Source organism: Pantherophis guttatus, chromosome 2 (genome assembly GCF_059756535.1).
Source record: "Pantherophis guttatus breed Tessera chromosome 2, ASM5975653v1, whole genome shotgun sequence".
Lineage (NCBI taxonomy): Eukaryota > Metazoa > Chordata > Lepidosauria > Squamata > Colubridae > Pantherophis > Pantherophis guttatus.
The window spans coordinates 127,618,556-127,642,172 of NC_142064.1; the positions used below are offsets into that span (position 1 = coordinate 127,618,556).

A 23,617-nucleotide genomic window follows, 5' to 3' on the forward strand; every position below is an offset into this window, starting at 1 on the left:
CTGTTTTTCACTTGTAAAACCAAAGGATGGGGCCAGGTTAACTGTGGACTATCTGCCCCTGAGGGTATCTGTCTGTCTTAATCCCTGTAATAAGGAGGTCATTCCGTGGGTCTTTTCTTGAAACAAAGGCATCTTGTGGGATTCAGGAGGTGTTGCCTGGCCTTTGAAGTATCTCTGTGCCCCTTTCCCCAATTCCTTGTCCCTGCAGGCCCTTAGGAAGACAGTTAAGACCTGGTTCTTTGCTTGGATGCTTTGTGGGGAGATGAATAGAATTCCCATCTGGTGAAATATAATGAATTTGAGATTCTGGTCCCCAGTTAAGGATTTCAGTTGTTTTAACTGCATTTGTTCTCTCCCCTCCCAGTATTTTAATTTACTGGGTATTGTATGCCGCCTGGAGTCATATTGTTCAAATCTGCATAAATATTATAAAGAAACACGCAAATAAACCAAGGTAAGGGCAAATCTCCAACCATCCCAAACGTGTTATATCAGATAGGACCAAATAACAGCTCCTATTTATTTATTGCCATTAAGAGCTTTGATACCACAGTTTAATTTACATAAATGTACTTTGCTAAATGGAAACTGGTGTTAATTTCCCATAGTACCTGAATAATGAATAATAATATTTCTGGCAAATGTTTTAGGGTAAATCTCCTTGAAGCAATTGTTTAACTTCCGCTGCTTTTCAAATTGAATGTGAAGAGCTGCGTGTGATTATCAACAGAAGCACAATGATGGTGTGTGTGTGTGTGTGTGTGTGTGTGTGTGTGTGTGTGTGTGTGTGTTTCTGTGATGTCCACAGGATATCTAGGCTTAGAAACAAGTTTGGAATACAGAGCAGTGGGAGAGGGGAAAATGTGTGTATGTGCGTGCACGGAAATATAAGTATAATAGAAAGAAAAAAGATAGGGGGGAAAAAAAACACAATTGCAAGACAAATGGTATTTATAAGGCCTTCTCATGCATAAATAGATGTGCATACAGTATAGATTTTTTTAACATAACAATTTCAATACAATCTAATTGGTGAAATTCATTGTAATTATACATGCATTGTCCAGGTGCATAAGCAACTTGTTCATGGGATGTGAGTAACAGCACTTCTTTGCATAATTTGGACTAACCTGTTTAGGATTTTTTAAAGTCCAGTGGCTATTTATGCGGTTTCGTGTAGAACAGTCTCAGCACTCCTTGAATCAAATGAACCAAAGATTTAAATAAAATTAGAGTTGTTTGCTATGTGCGACTTCTCCTTCTCCTTCTCCTTCTCCTTCTCCTTCTCCTTCTCCTTCTCCTTCTCCTTCTCCTTCTCCTTCTCCTTCTCCTTCTCCTTCTCCTTCTCCTTCTCCTTCTCCTTCTCCTTCTCCTCCTCCTCCTCCTCCTCCTCCTCCTCCTCCTCCTCCTCCTCCTCCTTCTTCTTCTTCCGCCTCCGCCTCCCACCCTCCCTGTTCTAAATGTGCCTTATTATGTGGGCCTTTGATGAGACAAGGAGATGATCCTGTGTGCCTTTTCCTCTTTGGGGTCAAGGCCTATGTGTCTTTTTTCAGAAAGATGTAAGAATAAAACACCAGGCAAGTTCCCAATCACTGTAGCATATGGCAGATAGACAGTTGCCTATGCCAAACAGAAAAAGGGCCATTTTCTTCCTTTAGGGGAAAAATCAGCAAAAAAAAAAAAAAAAAAAAGGTGTTGTGAGAGCGAGGCAGGTGATTAGCGATGGGGCACTGAGCACACCTGAGCCCAGACTCAAGGGAGCACGGTATGGCCACTGCTGCTGTGGAGAGCTTGCAAAGGTGGGAGAAGCAGATACTGTTGGAATTCTGTTATCTTTTCTATTATATATTCTTTTATTTGTGAAATAACATTTGTGGCTTTCTTCTAGGAGCTCATGGGGGTATAACATAACATACCTTCTTCCATTCTTTCCGTGCAGGGACAATCCCTGGGATAGGTTGGACTGCTATGGCAACCTACTCAATTTTAGAAATGTTTTGCATCATATCTTTAACGGTGATGCACATAGGTTGAACATGACTTTGAGATTAAGGTTCGATTTCTCTCTTTCTACCCCTCTGTGCCCCCCCTCCAGTTTCTGTTCATGCACATGACTCTTCTCCATTAGTTGCAGATTGTTGAAGGCATAACCGTTCATTTCTAATATGCTGCCTATTATGTATTGCTAGACATGATATCGTTCTCTTATAACATTAGAACCCATTGTCCAATAAAATGCATTAATAAAGCATTCTGGACAGACAAAAATTAAGTATGTCCTTATAATGCAGGGGTCCCCAACTTTTTTGATTCTATGGGGTGGCGGTAACGGCAGCTTTAGCAGCTTTGGTAGTGGCGGGGAATGGTTTCACACACAAATCCTGTGCATGCGCAAACAAAGCTTCACACATTCGCCAGGTGCTTCAGCAGCCTGGTTCCAAATGGGCCACGGCCCAGTAGCCGTCTGTAGCCTGGGGTTTTGGGCTCTTCTGCTATATTGTATATTCATTTCTGGTCATCACCTTTGAGTGATATCCTCCAGTTTGAGTGCCTTTAAAATGGTAGTCAAATTCACAATGGCTAATAGAGTTTGGCATGAAGGTGCTGTCTGGCTCAGAATACATACTGTAGTAACTTCTATTTCTATTACAAGATCTATTGCAGTATTTTATGGGTAATATAAAATTACAATACTAACAATTCAAATCACACTGTTCTTTACCTCAACAGTGTATTGCATCTAGTTTTGTGAATTAAAATCTAACTGGCCTAATAATTTCAACTGACTAATACTTATGTAAATAAAAACAATTTCCAGTCTCTACTTAGCTAAATAGTGAAACACAATGTAATTATAGTAATAGTTTACTATAAGATAAGCAATAGTCTTTCCCTTACAGCTTGGCATTAAATACCATTCTAGTCAGTGGTGGGTTTCAAATTTTTTTACTACTGGTTCTGAGGCTTGGTGGGCATGGCATAGCTTGGTGGGTGTGGCTTGTGGGCGTGGCAGGGGAAGGATACTGTAAAATCTCCATTCCTACCCCACTCCAGGAGAAGGTTACTGCAAAATCCCCATTTCCTCCCGATCACCTGGGACTTGGGAGGCAGAGAATAATTCGGGGTGGGGCCAGTCAGAATTTTTACTACCGGTTCTCCGAACTACTCAAAATTTCCGCTACCGGTTCTCCAGAACTGGTTAGAACCTGCTGAAACCCAACTTTGATTCTAGTGCCTTTCATATAATTCCTAATTGAGGTTGTAATTGAAGGGCTAAATACAATCAGTTCACCAAAATTGACGACGTATGCATAAAAACCCAAAGGTGAGATTTCAGTGAGCAAAATGGACCCTGGCCCACAGATTGGGTTGTTTGTGGACATTAATCAAGTACAGGTAGTCCTCAACTTACAACCACAGTTGAGCTCAAAATTTACGTTGTTAAGTGAGAAATTTGTTAAGTGAGTTTTGGCCCATTTTACAACTTTCCTTGCCACATTTGTTAAGTGAGTCATTGCAATGGTTAAATTAGTAACAGGGTTGTTAAGTGAATCTGACCTTCCCCATTGATTTTGCTTGTCAGAAGGTTGCAAAAGGGGATCCACATGACCCTGTGACACTACAAACCTCATAAATGTGAGTTGGTTGCCAAGCATCCAAATATAAATCACATGATCATCAGAATGCTACAGCGGTCATAAGTGTAAAAAACTGTCATAAGTCACTTTTTTCACTGCCATTGTAACTTTGAACGGCCACTAAATAAACTGTTGTAAATCAAGGACTACCTGTATGAAAATTTGCAAAAGACCTTGCATGGACAGCTCCATCATCAGGACAAGGTGATCATATTGATAACATGACTGTTTGGGAGGTCAGTGGCAAGAAGGCATCAAAAGAAAAGGCATCACTGTGTGGTTGTAGGAACCAACAGACTGCTAGAGGTAAAGGTAAAGGTTCCCCTCGCACATATGTGCTAGTTGTTCCCGACGCTAGGGTGCGGTGCTCATCTCCGTTTCAAAGCCGAAGAGCCAGCACTGTCTGAAGATGTCTCAGTGGACATGTGACCAGCATGACTAACTGCCAAAGGCGCACGGAACGCTGTTACCTTCCCACCAAAGTGGTCCCTATTTTTCTACTTGCATTTTTTACATACTTTTGAATTGTTAGGTTGGAAGAAGCTGGGACAAGTAACGGGAGCTCACCCTGTTATGCGGCACTAGGGATTCAAACTGCTGAACTGCTGACCTTTCGATCGACAATCTCAGTGTCTTAGCCACTGAGCCACCGTGTCCCTAAACAGACTGCTAGAGATGTTCGTATGCTAAATTATCAGGGCACAAACAACAGGTTTCCAGTCCCAATGTCAGGAATCTGGTACACTTTTACAAGTTGAAATCATAGACTTTGATCACCTTCTCAAAGAATCATTTCAAGTGAAGTTAATCACTTACTACAACCGTCAAGTTCCTGATCAAGAGTGAAAGAGGATATTACCTTCATGACCCGCTGGTGAACTTCCCACAACCAGTTGACTGGACTCTTTGGACACAGGAAAGAAAGCTGGGCTAAATGAGTTGTTGCTTTCAATCCTGGTTTTTAAGAGACTTAGATAGCGACATATTCTAACATTTCTGCACTCGCCGTAATAACTTTTCAATTGAGTGTGTGCTGCTTTTAAACACCAGGCATTTTGATTCTTCCTCTCCAAACCTGGAAATGGCAAGAGAGCAAATATAATTATCATTATAGATCAATGGGAAGTCTCGTTTTTCTTTCCCTCTCATTCATGGACCGGGAAACCTTAATTGCGAGCTGAAAATGCTCACCTTGACTAGAGCAAAATTAACTGTAGTTATGTTGACATAGCTGGCGCCAGGGTGTGTATGGGAATTCAAAAGAGGAAAAAAACTCAGCAATCCCCACAGCTAGTGTGGTCAGAGAGGGAGGGGGAGGAGGGATTTGGAGGGAAGTTGCTGTATAATTGGTAGCTACAAGGGCCTACTAAAATGAGCACTTTGCCTCCCGGTCTTTGGGCCATTGCCACAATCCAAGGGAAGACTTTTCTTGAATGGATGCTACACCCTTGTGATTCACGTGCCTCCTTTCTGAGGATTTTGCTGTCTAGCATGCTGTTTGTCTTCCCTAAGTTCCAAAATCCTCTTGAGTGATGTGTCCCCAAAAGAGGGAAAATATTTAAAAGGGGCTGCAAAAGTAAATCGGGGAGAGAAGGACAGGCAAGAGAAGGAAAGTCTGAGAGCTGCACTGCCTTAAGGGTTAAAAGCAGGACTCGCTATGCAACTTTGACCTAAAGTTTTAGTTCAACTGGAGCTATGAATGAACTCCCCACAATAATAATGGAAGAGGGTTTTCTGAATAAGGAATGAGGGGAGAAAGGAAGGGGAGGGAGGGAGGAGAGTGAGAAAACAACCACCCAGCAATTTGAAAAACAAAAGACTCAGAGAGAACTCTAATGCCTGCCAGCTGCAAAAATAAGGATTGAGATGGGAGAAGAGAGGAGTTGGGCTGTATCAATCCTAGTGCAGTTACTGCCCCTTTCTCCATTCCAGGCCTGTTCCTATTTTAAAAAGGAGCTGTATCTAGATCCACTTCTCTTTTTTTTTAAAAAAAAAAACCAAAAACCAGAAATAGTTGGAGCTTGTATTCCACAATCACTGTTTTCTCTGGAGCAGTTCCATTAACTGTAATGGGACAAGACCTAAAAGTAAATTAGGGAAGCAATACAGTCCTTTAAAGGTCATTTCTGTGAAAGGTTTTAGGGCTTCAAAAAACAACTTAGTTGTTTGGGTTTTTTTATTTTTTTATTTGTATCACAGGTAACTCTACATTAGCAATTAGAGAAGCACCTAGTTGTCTCCTATTTCAGTTTGCCATCTTTAAACAAAAATGAGAAAAAGGGTATTTCTGGATGAAAGTGGGATGAAGTGTTAATTTACTTTGTGGCTATTATGTGGAGAATCTTTGGTAATAAACAAGTCCTTCATCAAGTGGAATAAGCAAGGTTGAACATGGTTTGCAATTTGATTTTTAAAATGCTTTTAAGTTTGACTTAACAGTTTGCGAATTACTTTATTAATGTGCCAGAATAAACATTATTGAAAAAGGAGAAGGATTTTCTTTTACAAAGCATTTATTATATTAGGAAATAACAGATCTTAAATATGTGTAATATGGAACTGAACTATGCAAGTTTTTTTTTAAAAAAAAAAATTCTGCCTAAATTTTGTAAAGCAATGCCATGTCCTGTAGCAAAAGAGTACAGGGGTTTGCAAACTATTTATTGTGTATAAGTGTTGACCCAACTGTGGATTGGCCCAGCCAAATGCTGGTTTTATTTATTTATTTTTCCTGGTGCAAAATAACCAATTATCATACAAGGTGGGAAATTGCAACCTGTTTATTCTGTACAGCCACAACGAAGTGTGCCGTCAGGACCAAACCACAAGAGAGACCCAACACACAAATTATCATAGTTTTTATACACCTTTGAAAACAGGATCACATGGTCATTGACAAACAATAGGTAACAAGCAGTACAATAAACTATTCAAACCGTTCTCCTCCCCCTTAATTGTTCTCTCCCAAGAAGACAGCTAATGTTTCTAACTAATAATATTAACAGCTGAATATGAAAAACTTTCTACCTAACTTTTCTGCAACAGGAAAAGGACTCAGCCTTGAGTCAGCTGCTACTACTGGGCCAGGTTGATATTATTCTTTGATAAGGCCAACTGTATGACCCTTCTGGGAATTTGCAGGGCAATGATGAGGAAAAGAACAGACCAGAGGTGGGTTTCAGCAGGTTCTGACCAGTTCTGGAGAACTGGTAGCGGAAATTTTGAGTAGTTCGGAGAACTGGTAAATACCACCTCTGATTGGCCCCGCCCCATCAATTCTCTGCCTCCCGAATCACAGCTGATCAGGAGGAAATGGGGATTTTGCAGTAACCTTCCCCTGGAGTGGGGTGGGAATGGAGATTTTACTGTATCTTTCCTCTGCCACGCCCGCCAAGCCAAGCCATGCCACGCCTACCAAGCCACGCCCACAGAACTGGTAGTAAAAAATTTTGAATCCTACCACTGGAACAGACATGAGCAAAATAAAGGTATTTAACAAAATGTGGTTTCTCTAGCTAAAACTAGCTATACCAGACCAACATACGCTTTTATGTAGCTCATGCTACTACTGATAAAGAGTCATCATAACAAATAGTTTTGTAGCACCATTTGTTTCAACTTCTGCAAGATGTGTGAACTTCAACTCTCAGAATTCCCCAGCCAGCATGTTGTAGCATAGGAAGGTTAATTCATTTATTGTGACATAATAAATGAATTTTATGAACCAAAGTACACTGAATTGGATATATTGGCTCTCTGTGATTGTTTAGACATCTTAGATTTGTTAAGTTGCAAAATGCAACAATGTACTAACTTGATTTTGCTGCAACAGCCCAGCCTAGGATGACAAGAACTAAATTAATTTCTTTCTCATAGTGTATCATCAGTGGGCATTTAAACACTATTAAGTCTCCTTCTCTTACAGAAAATAGGCCTTATATCAGGGGTGAAATCCAGCAGGTTCTAACAGGTTCTGGAGAACCAGTAGTGGAAATTTTGAGTAGTTCAGAGAACCAACAAATACCACCTCTGGCTGGCCCCAGAGTGGGGTGGGAATGGAGATTTTGCAATATCCTTCCCCCAGGAGTGGGGAGGGAATGGGGATTTTGTAGTATCCTTCCCCTGGAGTGGGGCGGGAATGGAGAGTTTGCAATATCCTTCCCCTGCCATGCCCACCAAGCCACGCGCACAGAACCGGTAGGGAAAAATTTTGGATTTCACCCCTGCCTTGTATACAGAAAAAAAAGAAGCAAAATAGCTCCTCTGCTTATGAGTGGTTAGAATCAAGGTCTCTAAATGGATTTAGCAATACAACTGTGGCGAAGGCACAGTGGCATATCCTGTTTGGTTAAATGGAGCAACCCCATTTACATCCATCTTCTTTTGAATGGAATCTGACATCATTAAGGAAAAGTCTTCCTCTGGCTGAGATGCTGAGGGTTGCTCTGGTAATCAGAGCAGATAACAGTGAAGAAGATTAGGCTACAATACAATAACAGAGTTGGAAGGGACGTTGGAGGTCTTCTAGTCCAACCCCCTGCTTAGACAGGGAATCCTATACCATTTCAGACAAAGCTGTTGTCCAATCTCTTCTTAAAAACTTCCAGTGTTGGAGTATTTTATTTCTGAAGGCAAGTTGTTCCACTGATTAATTGTTCTAACTGTCAGGAAATTTCTCCTTAGTTCTAAGTTGCCTCTCCCCTTGATTAGTTTCCACCCATTGCTTCTTGTCCTGCCCTCAGGTGCTTTGGAGAATAGGTTGATCCCCTCTTCTTTGTGGCAACCCCTGAGATACTGGAACACTGCTATTATGTCACCCCCTAGTCCTTCTTTTCATCAAACTCTGGTGGCTCAGCAGACTAATTAACATCCACTTACATCTGCTGCCTGCAATTACTGCAAGTTCAAATCTCACCAGGCTCAAGGTTGACTCAGCCTTCCATCCTTTCTAAGCTAAGTAAAATGAGGACCCAGATTATGGGGGCAATAAACTGACTTTGTATAAATATACAAAAGTATGGAGGCTATTGCTTAATGCATTGTAAGCTGCCCTGAGTCTCCGGAGAAGGGCGGCATATAAATCAAATAAAACAAAAAACAAACAAACAAAAAACCTAGGCATATGCAATTCCAGCAACCATTCTTTATATGAGAATAGGGATGAGATAGGGATGAAGGCAACCAGTACTTTTGTTAGTTCAAGTAATCTTAGTAATCTTAGGTGTGTTGAGTGTTACTTTGGTTTAGTTCAAATAATATTGGTTGGCTGCTTAAACCAAACATTGATAAATTTATTGTTTGTGAACTGATTCACTTCTGATTCTTTTGGGGGGCGGGAAATCCTCTGAATCTGGCTTGAGAAGTGAAATGTGATAAAACCTCTAGTTCTCTGCAATATGAAAGCATATATCAAATCACGTACAAACTGAGTAATAAATTGGTAACTGTTTTATTTATATTTTTAAATTTTAGAATCAGAACAAAGCTGCTTCACAGATTTTGGAAAAGGGCAAAATACTGAACTAATAACAGAGTTGCTGTTTCTCAAATCAGTGTTGGTTTTTTTTGCAACATTTCATTGAGATTTAAATTGACTTCTGGAGAAGTCAGTTGACTTTCGACATCTACATACTAGTTTTTGTGAAAGGTCTTTGACTGTCTTATCTGTCTGTCTCTCACAGACACAAATATTTTCTGTGCTTAAAAGTAGTACTTGATTTAGTAATAAGGTAAACACAACACTCTATCAGCTGTCTGTCTGTCTGTCTATAAGAAAACCTAGAAAAAATGTTGATCTCAAAGCCTGCTATAGATGAAATTGTTATAAAAATGAAGTAAATATTGAAAATTGTAATTGCAAATAAATAATATAGTAAATAAATACAATAAATGATCATTAACAAAGTTGAGGATTTAAACAACAAACCTTTCCTTTCCTTTCCTTTCCTTTCCTTTCCTTTCCTTTCCTTTCCTTTCCTTTCCTTTCCTTTCCTTTCCTTTCCTTTCCTTTCCTTTCCTTTCCTTTCCTTTCCTTTCCTTCTTTCCTTTCCTTTCCTTTCCTTTCCTTTCCTTTCCTTTCCTTTCCTTTCCTTTCCTTTCCTTTCCTTTCCTTTCCTTTTCTTTTCTTTTCTTTTCTTGTCCCCTTTTGGAACTCCAAAAACAGTCTTGTGATTCTGACTCAAAAGATGGTTTGCAGCCAGAATCTGATTCATTCCCCCCCCCCCCCTTTAAGAAGCAAAGGGCCATTTTTCTTTCACTCACGAACCTTCTGTTATTTGAGCTCGTTCTTTGTCAAACGTATTAGTGAATTAGCAAATTGGGAGGCTTGGAACATTAAAAAAAAAGAAGAAAGAAAACAATTTTGGACTGCTTAACCATCCTACAAGCGTCCAGTCGCTCTTGAAGTCTGAGAGGTTGGAGCTGACAACACAACACCAGAGCCTTCCAAAGAGGATGACACAGCTAAAGCATTGACCAGATGTTAAAGGGGAAACCTTCCCCCCCCCCCACACACACACTCTTCATACTCTTTCTCTCTGAGAGGCAGAGATTTGCCTTGGATCGCTCCTAGTATCTGCCTGCCTGTAGAATAAATGCCACACAGGGCCACGAGTCTAGCAAAGTGCTTTAACTGAATGGATGAATGGGCCTCTTTTCAAATACGGTCATACTTGTTGTTTTCAAAATAGCCTTAGATCAAAGCTGCTCCTCCTGAGGTCAATATGGTTTGAACTTAAGAGTCCAGAGTTAAATGAGCAGCAGCATTCATCCACATCACAAGTGTATTCCCTGCATTTATTATTGTGTTTTTACAAATAAGCATTCTAGAGGTGGGCAGCTCCCAATATCTACATTAAATGAATGAATGAATAAGCAAGCAAGCAAGAATTGTTCTGGAGTTGGACAGCCCCAGTATTTGTCTCTCTAGGCAAGCAAGCAAGCATAGAGCATAGAATAAAAGGACCTTGGAGGTCATCTAATCCAACTTCCCTGCTTGAGCAGGGGATACCATTTCAGACAAATGGCTGTCCAGTTTCTTCTTAAAAACCTCCAGTGATGGGGCACCCACAACTTCTGAAGGCAACCCATTGATTGATTGTTGAGTGTTCTCACTGCTAGGAAATTTCTCTTTAGTTCTAGGTTGCTTCTCTCCTTGATTAGTTTCCATCCATTGTTTCTTGTCTTGCCTTCTGATGCTTTGGAAGATAGGTTGACCTCCTCTTCTTTGTGGTAGCCCCTTCGATGCTAGAACACTGGTATCATGTCTCCTCCAGTCTTTCTTTTCACCAGGCTAGACATACCCAATTGCTGCAACTGTTCTTCATAAGTTGAGCCTTCAGCCCCCTAATTATCCTTGTTGCTCTTCTCTGCACTCTTTCCAGTGTCCCAACATCTTTTTTATATTGTGGGGACCAAAGCTGGATGCAGTTTTCCAAGTGTGGTCTTACTAAGGCTTTGTAAAGTAAGTGGTATGAATACTTCACATGATCTTCATTCTATCCCTCTGTGGAGGGATAAGAGGGGCCAATGAGTCTCTTTTCCACAAAAAGAAAAACAAATCCCACTAATTGGTATTTCTAAATTTTTGTTGTTTCAAAATTTGTCATGATACTGAGGAATTTGTTGGATTTTGCAATTTACAAGTTTGGGATCTCGGCTTTTAAAAAAACAACATTTTTTTTTTTGGTAAAGTGGAAAACTTTGTTCCTTGCTGTAATGAAAAGCAAATTTTGCAATGAGTCAATTTTGTGCTCTGAGCACTCACTACACAAACATGTTTGGCGGCTATCAAGGGGATGGATTTGGTCACTCTTCCTCTGTCTCATAGCACAAACATTTTTGCTGTGAAGGTTTTTGTTCTATAGTCCAAGTCAGGGGTCGGCAACTTTAAACACTCAAAGAGCCACAAAAGTCCTAACTGGAAGCCCCTGTTCAATTCTGGAGCCAACCGGAAGTCCAGTTCCTCCATCATAGTCTCCTCCTAACGCGGCGTCCTTTTCCCCCTGCTGACCAGAAGTCCGGTTCCCACACCATAGAGTCTCCTCCTAGCATCCCTTTTCCTCTACCTGTCCTAACTGAAAGCCCTATCAATCGTGGAGCTGACCAGCAACAGGGAGCCACAGCAGAGGGATGAAAGAGCCACATGTGGCTCCAGAGCACGGGTTGCTGACCCCTGCTCCAAGTGAATATGGTCCTGCTTTATGGGAAAGTGGACTATAGTCAACAAGCCCTGATGCCACTATGTGTTTATATAATATAGGAAAGACAGGTGGCAACCTCCTCCTCTCCTCCTCCCGTCCTCCATCATACATTCCATCAATGGTCTACTTATTTTTTCTCCTTCTCCTCTGTTGCTACAGCAGAGGTGGGTTTCAGCAGGTTCTGACCAGTTCTGGAGAACCGGTAGCGGAAATTTTGAGTAGTTTGGAGAACCGGTAGTAAAAATTCGGACTGACCCCGCCCCCATCTATTCTCTGCCTCCTGAGTCCCAGCTGATTGGGAGGAAATGGGGATTTTTGCAGTAACCTTCCCCTGGAATGGGGTAGGAATGGAGATTTTACAGTAACCTTCCCCTGACACGCCCACCAAGCCATGCCACACCCACCAAGCCACACCCACAAAACTGGTAGTAAAATTTTTTGAAACCCACCACTGTGCTACAGCCTAAGATAATGCCACATTTCCACCTTGTCCCACTGTACCCGTCCGTCTATCCTGCAAATTCTTGCCAGGCATTTGAAAATTGTTGAGGCAACTTTTCCTTTTGTTATAGAGACAGGTGGGTGTGTTCTGCATCGTGAGTAAGAAAAGCCTACTTGCTCTATAAAAAAGTTATGATAAAACAGGTTATTTCTAATGAAGCAAATTAATACCTATTAAGCAATTGAGGGGAACGGGGCTGGGCAGAATGCAAAATTCATGATCAAATGGAGCGGAAAAAAACAGCAATATCATGGTACAGGCAATCCTTGACATTCATTCAGTGATCATTCAAAATTACAACAATAACTGAAAGAAGTGAGTTATGACCAGCTTTCAAACTTACGACCATTGGCAGCATCCCCATGACCATGTGATCATAATTCAGGCATTTGGCAACTGGCATGTATTTATGACAGTTGCACTGTCCGGGATCATGTGATCACCATTTGTAACCTTCCCACCCAGCTTCCAACATGCGGTCCATGGGGGAAGCCAGATTAGCTAAATGACCACATGAGTCACTTAACAACCGCAGTGTTTCACAACAACCATGGCATAATGTCATAAAATGGGGCAAAAGTCACTAAACAATGACCTTGCTTAGCAACGGAAATTTTGGGTTCAGTTGTGGTCATAGATCGAGGATATCTACTTGTAAGATCTTTCTCGCTTTCGTGCCTTCCAGCTGTGGTGCCTTCCAACTTCGAATTCTTAGCCAACTTGGCCATAGCTGGAGGTTACCAGCTTGGGAAAAGTTGTAAGTTGTTATAGTGCTAAAGTGATTGGATAAGGTGGATTCATGAAAACTTATTAGGCTGACTTTAGGCCAGCTGTTTTGTCTTCATCCAACTATCTCACAGGGTGTTCTCTTGATGAAAAATAAATTGGATGACGGAGTGTGACATCTGTGGTCTTCAGTTTCTGGAAGGAGAGAGACAAACCTAATAAATAGTAATATCTAATAGGGCTGTGTAGTAATCTGAATTTTTGGAGTGTGCAACCACTCCTGTGGGCAACCTTCTAAAGCAGGGGTGTCAAACTTGATTTCATTGAGGGCCGCATCAGGTTTGTGTTTGAGCTCGGGAGGGGGGGTTGACTGGGAGTGGCCAGGTTAGGCATGGCCGGGGTAGGCATGGCCAGCTTGATGTCCTGCAGCCCTCTGCCAGCAAAAACAGAGCTCAGAAAGGCCTCCCGGGGGCCCTTTTAGCTGGCAGAGGGCTCCTGAGCTCCATTTTCACTGGCAGAGGCACCGTGGGCCAGTCATTTGCTGTTTCCAGGGCAGCCCCATGGGCCACATCTAAGCATTCTGCGGGCCTATGCAGCCCACGGGCCTTGTGTTTAACATCCCTGTTTTAAAGAAATGATGTCTTTCCCTGGGCTTCAGGATTTCAAGAAAAAATATGTTGACTTACGGAATCGACACACAACCTTGTCCTCTTTAGATCTGAATTATTACATAACTAGCTGTACCCGGCCACGTGTTGCTGTGGCCCAATCTTGTGAGTATACAATATTTTTTGACCGAGTGCCAATAATATCCCTCTGTAGCTCAGGTCACGCCTACTTTGCCTCCGTCCCAGTTTGCCGCGGGTGTAAGAGCTGGTTTCCTGGCTTGCCGGTATAACCGCCTTCACCTTCGCAGCTTTCCGCACCACAGGCGGCATCGGGGTCCCTGCCAAAGGTACGGCATACTCCGTTAGTCGGGAGGATGCTTGGCGGCGGTTGACATTTCCTGCCATTTTGCTTGTGGGTTTGGCAGCGGTGGCGCTGAGGGAAAAAGACCCAGCTCGCGCCTGCCATTGTGGTGCTGCGACGTTAAAGTCCAAAAAAATAGTATAGCATGTGTTGCTTTTAAGTCCAACAGATGGCGCTGTTTTTCAAAAAAGCATGTTTTTATCTGTCACAGGTGTGACATCTATATAATATAGGTATATAAAAACACACGCGTATTCAAATGCAACATTGTGTCAAAATTTCAAAGCAATCGATGAAGAACTTTCGGAGATTTACGATTTTGAACAAACGAACATTTACATTTTTATTTATATAGATTCTGATACTTATCTCTATAGGGAACTAACCTGATCTTCTGTGAGAAGCAAAAGTGTAGGATTTCCTGTCCTAAGTCCCCTTTAAACAATTAGAAGCAACATAGGGAAACATAGCGGCACTCCGAACAAATTTTGAAGTTGCCTGGATGCCTACTCTTAATTACCCTGTGATTCAGTCTGCAGTTTTGTATTATACTACAGTTAGCCGATAGTTCTAAAATGGGCATAACTGTGCTTATAACAACATTATATTCTAATGCAGAAAAAGTGATGTTCTTTCATCCATAAAGAATAATTCATAGTAGGAAAAAAAAAAACTCTTGCTTCTGATATTTTTATACCTAGCAAACAGAGATTGGCATGCACACACATCCCTCTGAAATATTTTAAAGTTGCCAGATGAAAAGTCACTTGCAACCGGTCTAGGAAGGTTTTATTTTATTTACTGGAAAGCCACAGAGAATCTGCAGAGACCCCAGCAAGCAGGGCTTCTAACATAGAAGGTGTTTTTATTGTTGAAAGGAATTTTTGAATGACTCCATTTTGTCAAAAGCGCAGTCTCTTAGGAGGCCAGTATCCATCGCTTGTCTCTCAGTCTCTGATCAAATTCAAAGTCAACTCTTTTTATTTATTGGATGTGCTGCTGTCAGACAGAAGCTATACATGACAATTATGACAGCTGTGTCAAACAGGGCAGTTGCTGCTTTGGGAATTATGGTTTTATGCTGGCCTTTTGTGGTTTTTGGTCACCATATTGTAGCAAAGGAATGAAGAATTTCTTTCTGGCTGTCTGGAATAATTTACAAGGAGGCTTCTCTCAAGAAAGGGGTGGGCTCAAGAATTGGCCAAAACAGAAAGGGGACAAGGATTTGGAAGCAAAATAAAATAAGCTAAGAATACTTCTAAAAAAAATTAGACCAGTTTCTGTGCCCCTCAGAAGCCTGAATGAGAGAGGATGGTATGGAATGGGAAAATAAAACAGAAAGAGGGCTTTTAATGGGTTCAAATTCTGTCACTAGGTTTTGACAACTCTGATGGAGCTGCACAACATAGGCAGGCAGGGTGAGCCACGGTTAGGTAATGGGTTATACATAGGATACTACTGGAGTTTGGTGTAAATCTTAACTCTGTAACAACCTTGTATCCAATTATTAGAAGACTGCTGAATAGACTGTATTGATGATGAGATTGTCTTGCATATTGCAGACATGACCTGGTATGCATCCGTGATCCATCACTGGAGGTTTTCAAAAATAGACTGAACAGCCATTTGACTTGCAGTGCATAAGATTCCTGCCTGTAGCAGTGGGTTAGACTAGAAGACCTCTGAGTTCCCTTCCAGCCCTATGATATTTTATGCCTTTACAGTATATGTACCAGAAGATTTCTCATGCTCTACTGCCTCTCCTGATTTAGAATTATTTCCCATCTGGTTTTTAAACTCATTTCAATATAGTTTTCACAAATCTGCTATCCCCCACATATGAATCCTGATTAATATGCTTCATGTTCTGTGGTTGGGGAATTTAGCAGTTATTAACAAATATATTTGAATAATAGGTTGACCACAGAGCCAACTATCTAAACTCTTTACGTTCTGATTCTTGCTTTAGAACAGGACTAGGCTACTTACAAGTTGCAAAGAGTCCTAAATCTCATTTCTTTAGGCCAAAAATCCTGTTGGGATTACAAATTGAATGAAGTTTATTTCTGTCCCCACCCTCACTTAAAACAAGTAAGAAAATGCATGAAATTTTGGGTTAATTTTCTGAATATAACTTCATTAAATCTCCTCAACCTCATCTCCTCAAAACATTGTGGGCAAACCAGCTCTATCTACTGGTATGAGATTATAAAATGATTATCTTGCCTCCTGTAGACTCAGTTTGGATGGAATTATATACCCTGTTCCTGCCAAAATAAGACATCCCCTGATAATAAGCCCAATCGGACGTTTGAGCACATGGCAATAAGGCCAAGCACTTATTTCAGGGTTCAAAAAATGTAAAACGGGGTCTTATTTTCAGGGAAACACGGTAGTAGGTAGCAAGTGGGAGATTTAAGTTGAATATATCACATCAAGGGACTAAGTACATCACATCAAGGGACTAAGAATCACTATTGAACATAGGATAAATCACTGAATGGAATTGTGCACTGTAGTAAATTCAGTCTATGTGATTAAAAATGTATTTTGACTTAGGGATCTTGTCAAATTGAAATGAAGAGATGAATCCACATGTTGGATTTATTATCAACAGAGGTGATAAGAGGTGGTATATAGCGGGTTCTGATCAGTTCTGGAGAACCGGTAGCGGAAATTTTGAGTAGTTCGGAGAACCAGTAAATACCACCTCTGACTGGCCCCGCCCCCATCTATTCGCTGCCTCCCAAGTCTCAGGTGATCGGGAGGAAATGAGGATTTTGCACTAACCTTCCCCTGGAGTGGGGAGGGAAGAGAGATTTTGCACTAATCTTTCCCTGGAATGGGGAGGGAATGGAGATTTTACAGTATCCTTCCCCTGCCACGCCCACCAAGCCATGCCCACAGAACCAGTAGTAAAATTTTTTTAATCCCACTACTGATTACCAATTCATTGTTTTGATTACAGCCCAAGACTAAAGTTTCCAGCGCAGATGAAATATATATCAGATATGAAGGTAGAAATTATTCTAGACATTGAAACATATTCTTGCAGCTTGATTGGCATTTTTTCATATAACAAATCAGATGATTTTTCCAGCAGGAAGCAGAAAACTGCAGTGTATTTTACTACTGAAAATGGCAGGGATAGAAATTTAGTAAATATATACATCTATGTGTGTGATGAAAACCTATTATTATTTAATATTTTTTCACACTCCTCTTTGTTAGAAAGATCATATATATATTATAAGTGTTGGTTTTTAAATAAATTTTATGCTTCATTATTTTAAAGGGCATTTAATTTAACTGAAACTTAAAAAAAAAAAAAGAAACTCATTTGATTTCATCTAAAGCACTTCTTTCCTGTGTGTTTTAAATTACTGATTTTTAATCCCCCAATTGGTCATCAAGAGGCATTACAGCAGGTGGCAGAAATAGGAATAGCTTGCCTAATACATGCATTCTTACAGATTTATTATTTTTACCAAATTAATTGCCTGTCTGGATGCTGAGACTTCTTATAAGCATAAATCCTTTCCTGCCTCCCCGAAATAATTTTAAAATATGTAGAAATATTAGTCAGTGAAAGAGGAGACATCAAAGTCATTGTAACAGATTGCTTCAATATGAAATATCCTCACAGTGGCATCCGACTTTAGCAGAGACTCTTTTGGCCTGCCAACAGAGTATTCCGTGAAGTAACCAGTTGATGCCAGGAATGTAGCAAAAAAACCCAAAACAAAACCCTGTTAAAAGAAAGATTTTTTTTTTTTAAACTGTTTTCAAGAGAGCCTAATTGAGGGCAGTAGTCTGTTCCATGGGAACAGAGCACCCTAGAAGGACAACAGGGAGACTTGGCCTCAGAATACCTCATTGGGAATGCAATCTTTTTAAGGGTGTTTTATTCTGGAGAACACAAAACATGTCTTGGGAAGTATTTATTTATTTATTTATTTTTAAATTTGTATACCGCCCTTCTCCCTGAGGACTCAGGGCGGTGAACAGCCAAGTAAAAGCATAAACTACAAACATTAAAATATAATTAAAAAGATATATATAAATTTGGTCCCATGATTAAAAATAATAACAAACAATTAAAAACATTTTAAAAAGTGTTTTAAGGAGTGTATGAGGAGGGGAGGGAAGATTGGGATGATTCTTCAGTAGCTAAAAAACTAAAAAGGGAGTACATTTAATGGGCCCAAAATGAAGCAGGAGTACAGGGCAGGTTGAAAGGAGACGAGTAACAGCCATGTGATTGAATTGGGTAGACTTCATCCACATCTCAACAATTTGAGTCCAGTCCACCTGGATAGTCTTTCTCATAATATAATCTTCTGGTACAGCTGGCTGTTTGAACTTCTGGGTTACTGTGAAACAGATAAATATTTTTAATAGGGAGTTTGCAGGTTTTCACTCAATAGGTTTCTATATATTAAGGATTATACAAGGTAAAATAGAAAATCCATACAGAGAATGATAAGGACAGCCGAGAAGATTATAGGAAGCTCGTTCCCCATTATTCAGGAAATTGCTTACAGGCGCTATGTGCTTAGAGCTCGAAGCATTGTTAGAGACCCCACACACCCACTTTACGGTCTGTTTCTGTTGCTCTCCTCTGGGAGGAGGTTTCGAAGTATCTATAACAGGACTACCAGATTCTATGATAGCTTTATTCCCTATGCCATCCATCTAGTAAACTCGCAAGATTAGTTTTTCTCGCCATGTACATGTATACATCTGAACTAGACTGTGTTGTTTCTCTGTGTCATATAATAATACATGTGGGTATGTGGGCATATGCATAATTTTTATTTGTTTGTTGTTTGTCATGTTTATGTAGTGTATATTGAAGGTGGTGACCCTTTGAGAGCTGTATGCAAAAAAATTTCATTTTAATATATGCCGATTAGTGTACATTTAAAGTGACAATAAAGTTATTTTAAGTCTAAGTCTATGATATAAAAAGGAAAATCGCAGGTAGTTCTTGACTTATAGCAGTTTGTTTAGTGACTGTTCGAAATTACAGTGGTACTGAAAAAAGTGACATGACTGTTTTCACACTTATGACCATTGCAGCATCCCCATGGTCATGTGATCAAAATCCAGTCATTTAGCAACTGGCTCATATTTATAACGGTTGCAGTGTCCCAAAGTCACATGATCCCCTTTTGTGACTGCCTGACAAGCAAAATCAATGGGGAAGCCAGATTCACTTAACAGCCGTGTCACTAACTTAACAATTGCAGTGATTCACTTAACAACAGTGGCAAGACAGGTCATAAAATGGGGCAAAATTCACTTTAAAGATGTCTCACTTAGCAATAGAAATTTTGGACTCAATTGTGGTTGTATGTCGAGGACAACCTATATAGTTTAAAACTGGTATATTACAGCCAAATACTAACCATAGTTAGGAAGGAGAATGTGGGAGACAAATTTAAATGCTGAGCCACCTTACCCAGCTTGGAAACCCCAGTCTGAGGTAGCCTGGTTTAAAATGCTGTCTAAATAAGGCCAAACTAATTCTGAGTGGAGAAACTTTGCATTTATTTAAACTAATACTCTAAGCATCTGCAAAATGTAAAGAACATGGCAACCCAAAGTCGATTAAAAATATGTTCCAGGTCCATGTTGTGGTTTTGGAAAGGGTGTTTTGATGAAAACAACTATGATCAAATTACCTGAGCTGGAAGATGCAGAATTAAAACAGTCAAACAGAATCTTCATTCTGGACTGATTCCTGATATCAAAATACTCCCCCACTAATACGTTAGGCAGAAATCTCTTGTTAATTTGTTAGAACTCTCCATCTCAGCAGTCTGAAGTAAAGAACAGTTCCTCATTTGCCTATTTCTGAAGATGTTTCAGTCTTGGTTTTAGAATGCTGATGACCTGGAAGTCTATGGTATAGTTAATATCCATCTCTTTGTCAACGCACTGGTATCTGAACTCATTTCTGAGAAGAAAGCTAACCAAATGTAGTTGAGATTTCTATTCAAAGAGTTTTTCAACATCTTTTTTTATATATAAATTTATTGAATGTTTTAAAAGCAAGAGTAAAAATTAATGCAAACTAGAATAAGAATAAGAAAAGAAAAAAGAAAGAAAGGAGAAAGCTAAGGTGCACAAAGAAAAAAATAGAAGAAAAATAGAAAAGAAAAAAAAAAGATATAATGAAGTGGCTTCCACTCTTCTTTACATCAGTAAATTTAACCTCTTTCTCTAAAGTTACAACCCGACTCCTCGTTCTATAATGTATCCTATCTAAGTGTTAAAATCATAGATCATAAATTCATTTTTTAAAAAATTTACGCAAAAAGTCCATAAGGGATTTTGAGTTTTGAAACATCTGATGAAGGACCAAGACGTTTCAAAAATCTGTTTTCCCAAAGAACCATCCACAATCTGAATTATTGCTTGCTAATGTGTAACATCTCTTTATTTCTATGTCTGTTCATATTGCGTAGATTCAAATTGCATCATTTCCAAGAGGTTGGATTTCCAGATTTATACAGAAGTTCTATCTCATCTTTCTTTTATCTCACCTTTCTTTGTATTTTTTTCATTAGATGTGGAGCAAATGGCTATTGACTGGCTTACTGGCAACTTCTACTTTGTGGATGACATTGATGACCGGATATTTATCTGCAACAAGAGTGGGGTCACCTGTGTTACGCTGCTTGACTCGGAACTCTACAATCCTAAAGGCATTGCACTGGATCCAACAATGGGGTGAGAATCCATATAAGTACTTTTAGATGAAAACAAAATTGGTTTCCTCTTTTGTCTCCCCCCCCCCCCTCGAGCCCACAGTTCCTGAATGTCTGTTGGTCAATGATATCAAATACCAGTTTAGTCCAAACTAAAACTTTTTGAATCCTAATTTACTTGCACATGACGGGGCTGGCTTGGTATGCCAACTGATATTTCGGTAGAGGAACAGGAAGTCAGTCTTCCTAGTGACTTCCCAGCACCAAGCTAGATTTGTAAACTGAGCATACTGGGGCATTCACCAAACATTTAAAAAGGACTCTCCTATATGTCTACCAAATAAAAAAGTAAAAAAAAATGCAATTTTTTTCAAGGTCTAACTTTGATTATTAATATTTGCCAACAAAATGCTAAATGGCTTGAGAGTATCTCTTTTTGTATTTCTGTCTCGGCATCCTATGATCATCATCAAGGATTCTTTGTTAGTTAATTTGGTCAAACGAGGCAAGGCAGATGGCTGAAAGAAAGACATTTTAATGGTGGTATGGAATACCCTGTCTAGAATGGAGTCTTTTTCTCCATTGCTAGTTGCCATAGAAGAAATTGTTAACATTTTCATTGGCATTATTAAAATGCTTTTATTGCAATGTTTTATTTATATATTTTATGGTTTTCTTTGTTGGGTTTTGTCTTATTTAGCTTTATATGATATATTTCTAATTGATGTACATCACTTAAAGTAACTTTGCAGCTGGTTGCAGCATTTAACTGATCTTGACTGATCTCAAAAAAAGTCAATGGATCAGACTTTGCTAATGCTTGCCTAGAAGACCACCAAAAAATCCCAGGGCAGTAACCAGATTAGGAATTTGAGGGGTGGGGATGGGAAACATCCTAGAAGAAAGCAAACCACCTTTGTATTATTATCCAGAAAACTACTTGGCTGTATCCATATGACTACTAGGAACAGAGAATTGCAATTATGGAATGATTTTGAAGACTTTTTTTTAAAATTAGGAGTACAGGAAAAAAAGGTTCTACAATAGATGTTTTCCTAACTCCATATAATAAATCCTGATTTAGAAGCATCATCAGCCTGTCATGCTGATGTTAATTTGGATAACACAGTTTAAGAAGGATTCAGAGAAGCTGGAAGAGTTCTGAGAAGGGCAACAAAAGTGATGAGGGATTGGGAAAGTGTGACCTATAATAGAGTCGAAAGAGTGCATACATTTAATCTTGAGAGAGAAGAACACTCTGTAGAGATACAATAAGCACTTTTCAACCAAACACAGATAGTCCTTGATTTAGGACCACAATTGAGCCCAACATTTCTGTTGCTAAGGGAAACATTGGTTAAGTGAATTTTGCTCTGTTTTACGACCTTTCTTGTTAAGTGAATCACTGCAGTTGTTAAATTAATAATACTGTTGAATCTGGTTCCATTGACTTTGCTTGTCAGAAGGTTGAAAAAGGAGATTACATAATTCTGGGACTTCATAAATACGAGTCAGTTGCCAGGCATCTGAATTTTGACCATGTGACTATGGGGATGCTTCAATGGTTGTAAGAATGAAAAACAGTCATACGTCCCGCCCCCCTTGTTTTAGTGCCGTTACAGATACTGAATAAACTGTTTTAAGTCGAGGACTACCTGTAGGAGGTTGTCACTTACAAGAAGTTCAGGATTTCTTTTCACTTATTTACAGAGTGCAGGATGAGAAATAATGAGTTTACAATACAGGGAAACAGATTACAAAAACTATATTGGAAAGGTTTGCTGACCGTAGAAACAATTTGACTGAAGCCAAATTCCCAGACTGGTGGTGCTTTCCTTCACTGGATACATTTAAGCATTTATACATGCATCTGTTTGGATATTTTAATCTGTTTTTCTGTACTAAGCAGGAAGTTGAACTCAATGACATAAAAGGTCAGTGTCTACCTCTTATCCCTCTATGAGCCATGAGCTTTGAATGTATTTCATCTCTAGGGCCCAGGAGAGAAAATAGGTGTATATTCAAGTTCTCTCCCTCTCATTTGCGTTTTTCTTGCCATTTTAAAGAAAATTGCTGAATTGATTTTAAGCAGCAATTGTACCTGTTGATAAGCAGATAGCCATACAATGCTCTTCGTTGGTTTGTGTGCAGTTCAAATGATTGTAATGTATTCCAAACGAAATTACAGAGATAATGCCGTGCTTTTCATTTGATGGGAATCTCTTGCTTTTGCCGGAGACCCCTAGAGCTGAATTGTTCTTGTCAGGCTCTTCCATTCTTTTTGCCTATATCAGATGAGATGGAAGTCGTAGTTTCTTAGTGGTGTTTTCTGCTCTCTGTTTCCTATTACATCTTATTTCTTTTGAATATTATTCTTTCTCGTTTCTTTATACTTGCTTTAATTCTTTTTTTCTTTCTCCTTTTTCATTCTCTCCTTTATTTGTTGCTGGTTTTGAAGGCCTTCCTCCATACTGCCTGAATTATGACAATATATTTCCTCTGATTCTTCAAAACTTTGTTTAGGAAAGAGTATTACTGAATTTTATTGTCAAGCCTCCAATAAGGCTACTTATCTTATTTGAGAGTATTGCTTCTCAAAAGGGCAGATACTGCCCAGACTGTTTTTGCAGGACAGATTTATTTTTGGCATCTAATGGGATATTTAATTAATCTTTGATAGTGAAATGTCACCTTGATCTTGAGACTGTACCTGTATCATTTGCTGTTTGCCTTGACAGTTTGGTATCATATTGAAGAGAAGTTAGAGCAAAAGAAATGAAGTTTACTAGCATTAGTGTTGAAGATATTACAATCTTTCACTTCTCACAAATATAACACAGAACGCTGAAATTGTGCATTGTAATT

At 39.6% G+C, this 23,617-nt stretch overlaps 1 protein-coding gene across 3 annotated transcripts in view; it reads left to right on the forward strand.

Annotated features, from left to right (window-relative positions):
* The window catches only part of LRP1 (LDL receptor related protein 1), a 336,417-nt gene that overhangs the window by 158,829 nt on the left and 153,971 nt on the right, over positions 1–23,617 (forward strand). For all 3 annotated transcript variants that reach the window (XM_034419253.3, XM_034419254.3, XM_034419255.3), the window contains one exon: positions 20,612–20,774. In XM_034419253.3, the coding sequence (XP_034275144.2) occupies positions 20,612–20,774 (163 nt within the window). The remainder of the gene's footprint in view (positions 1–20,611; positions 20,775–23,617) is intronic.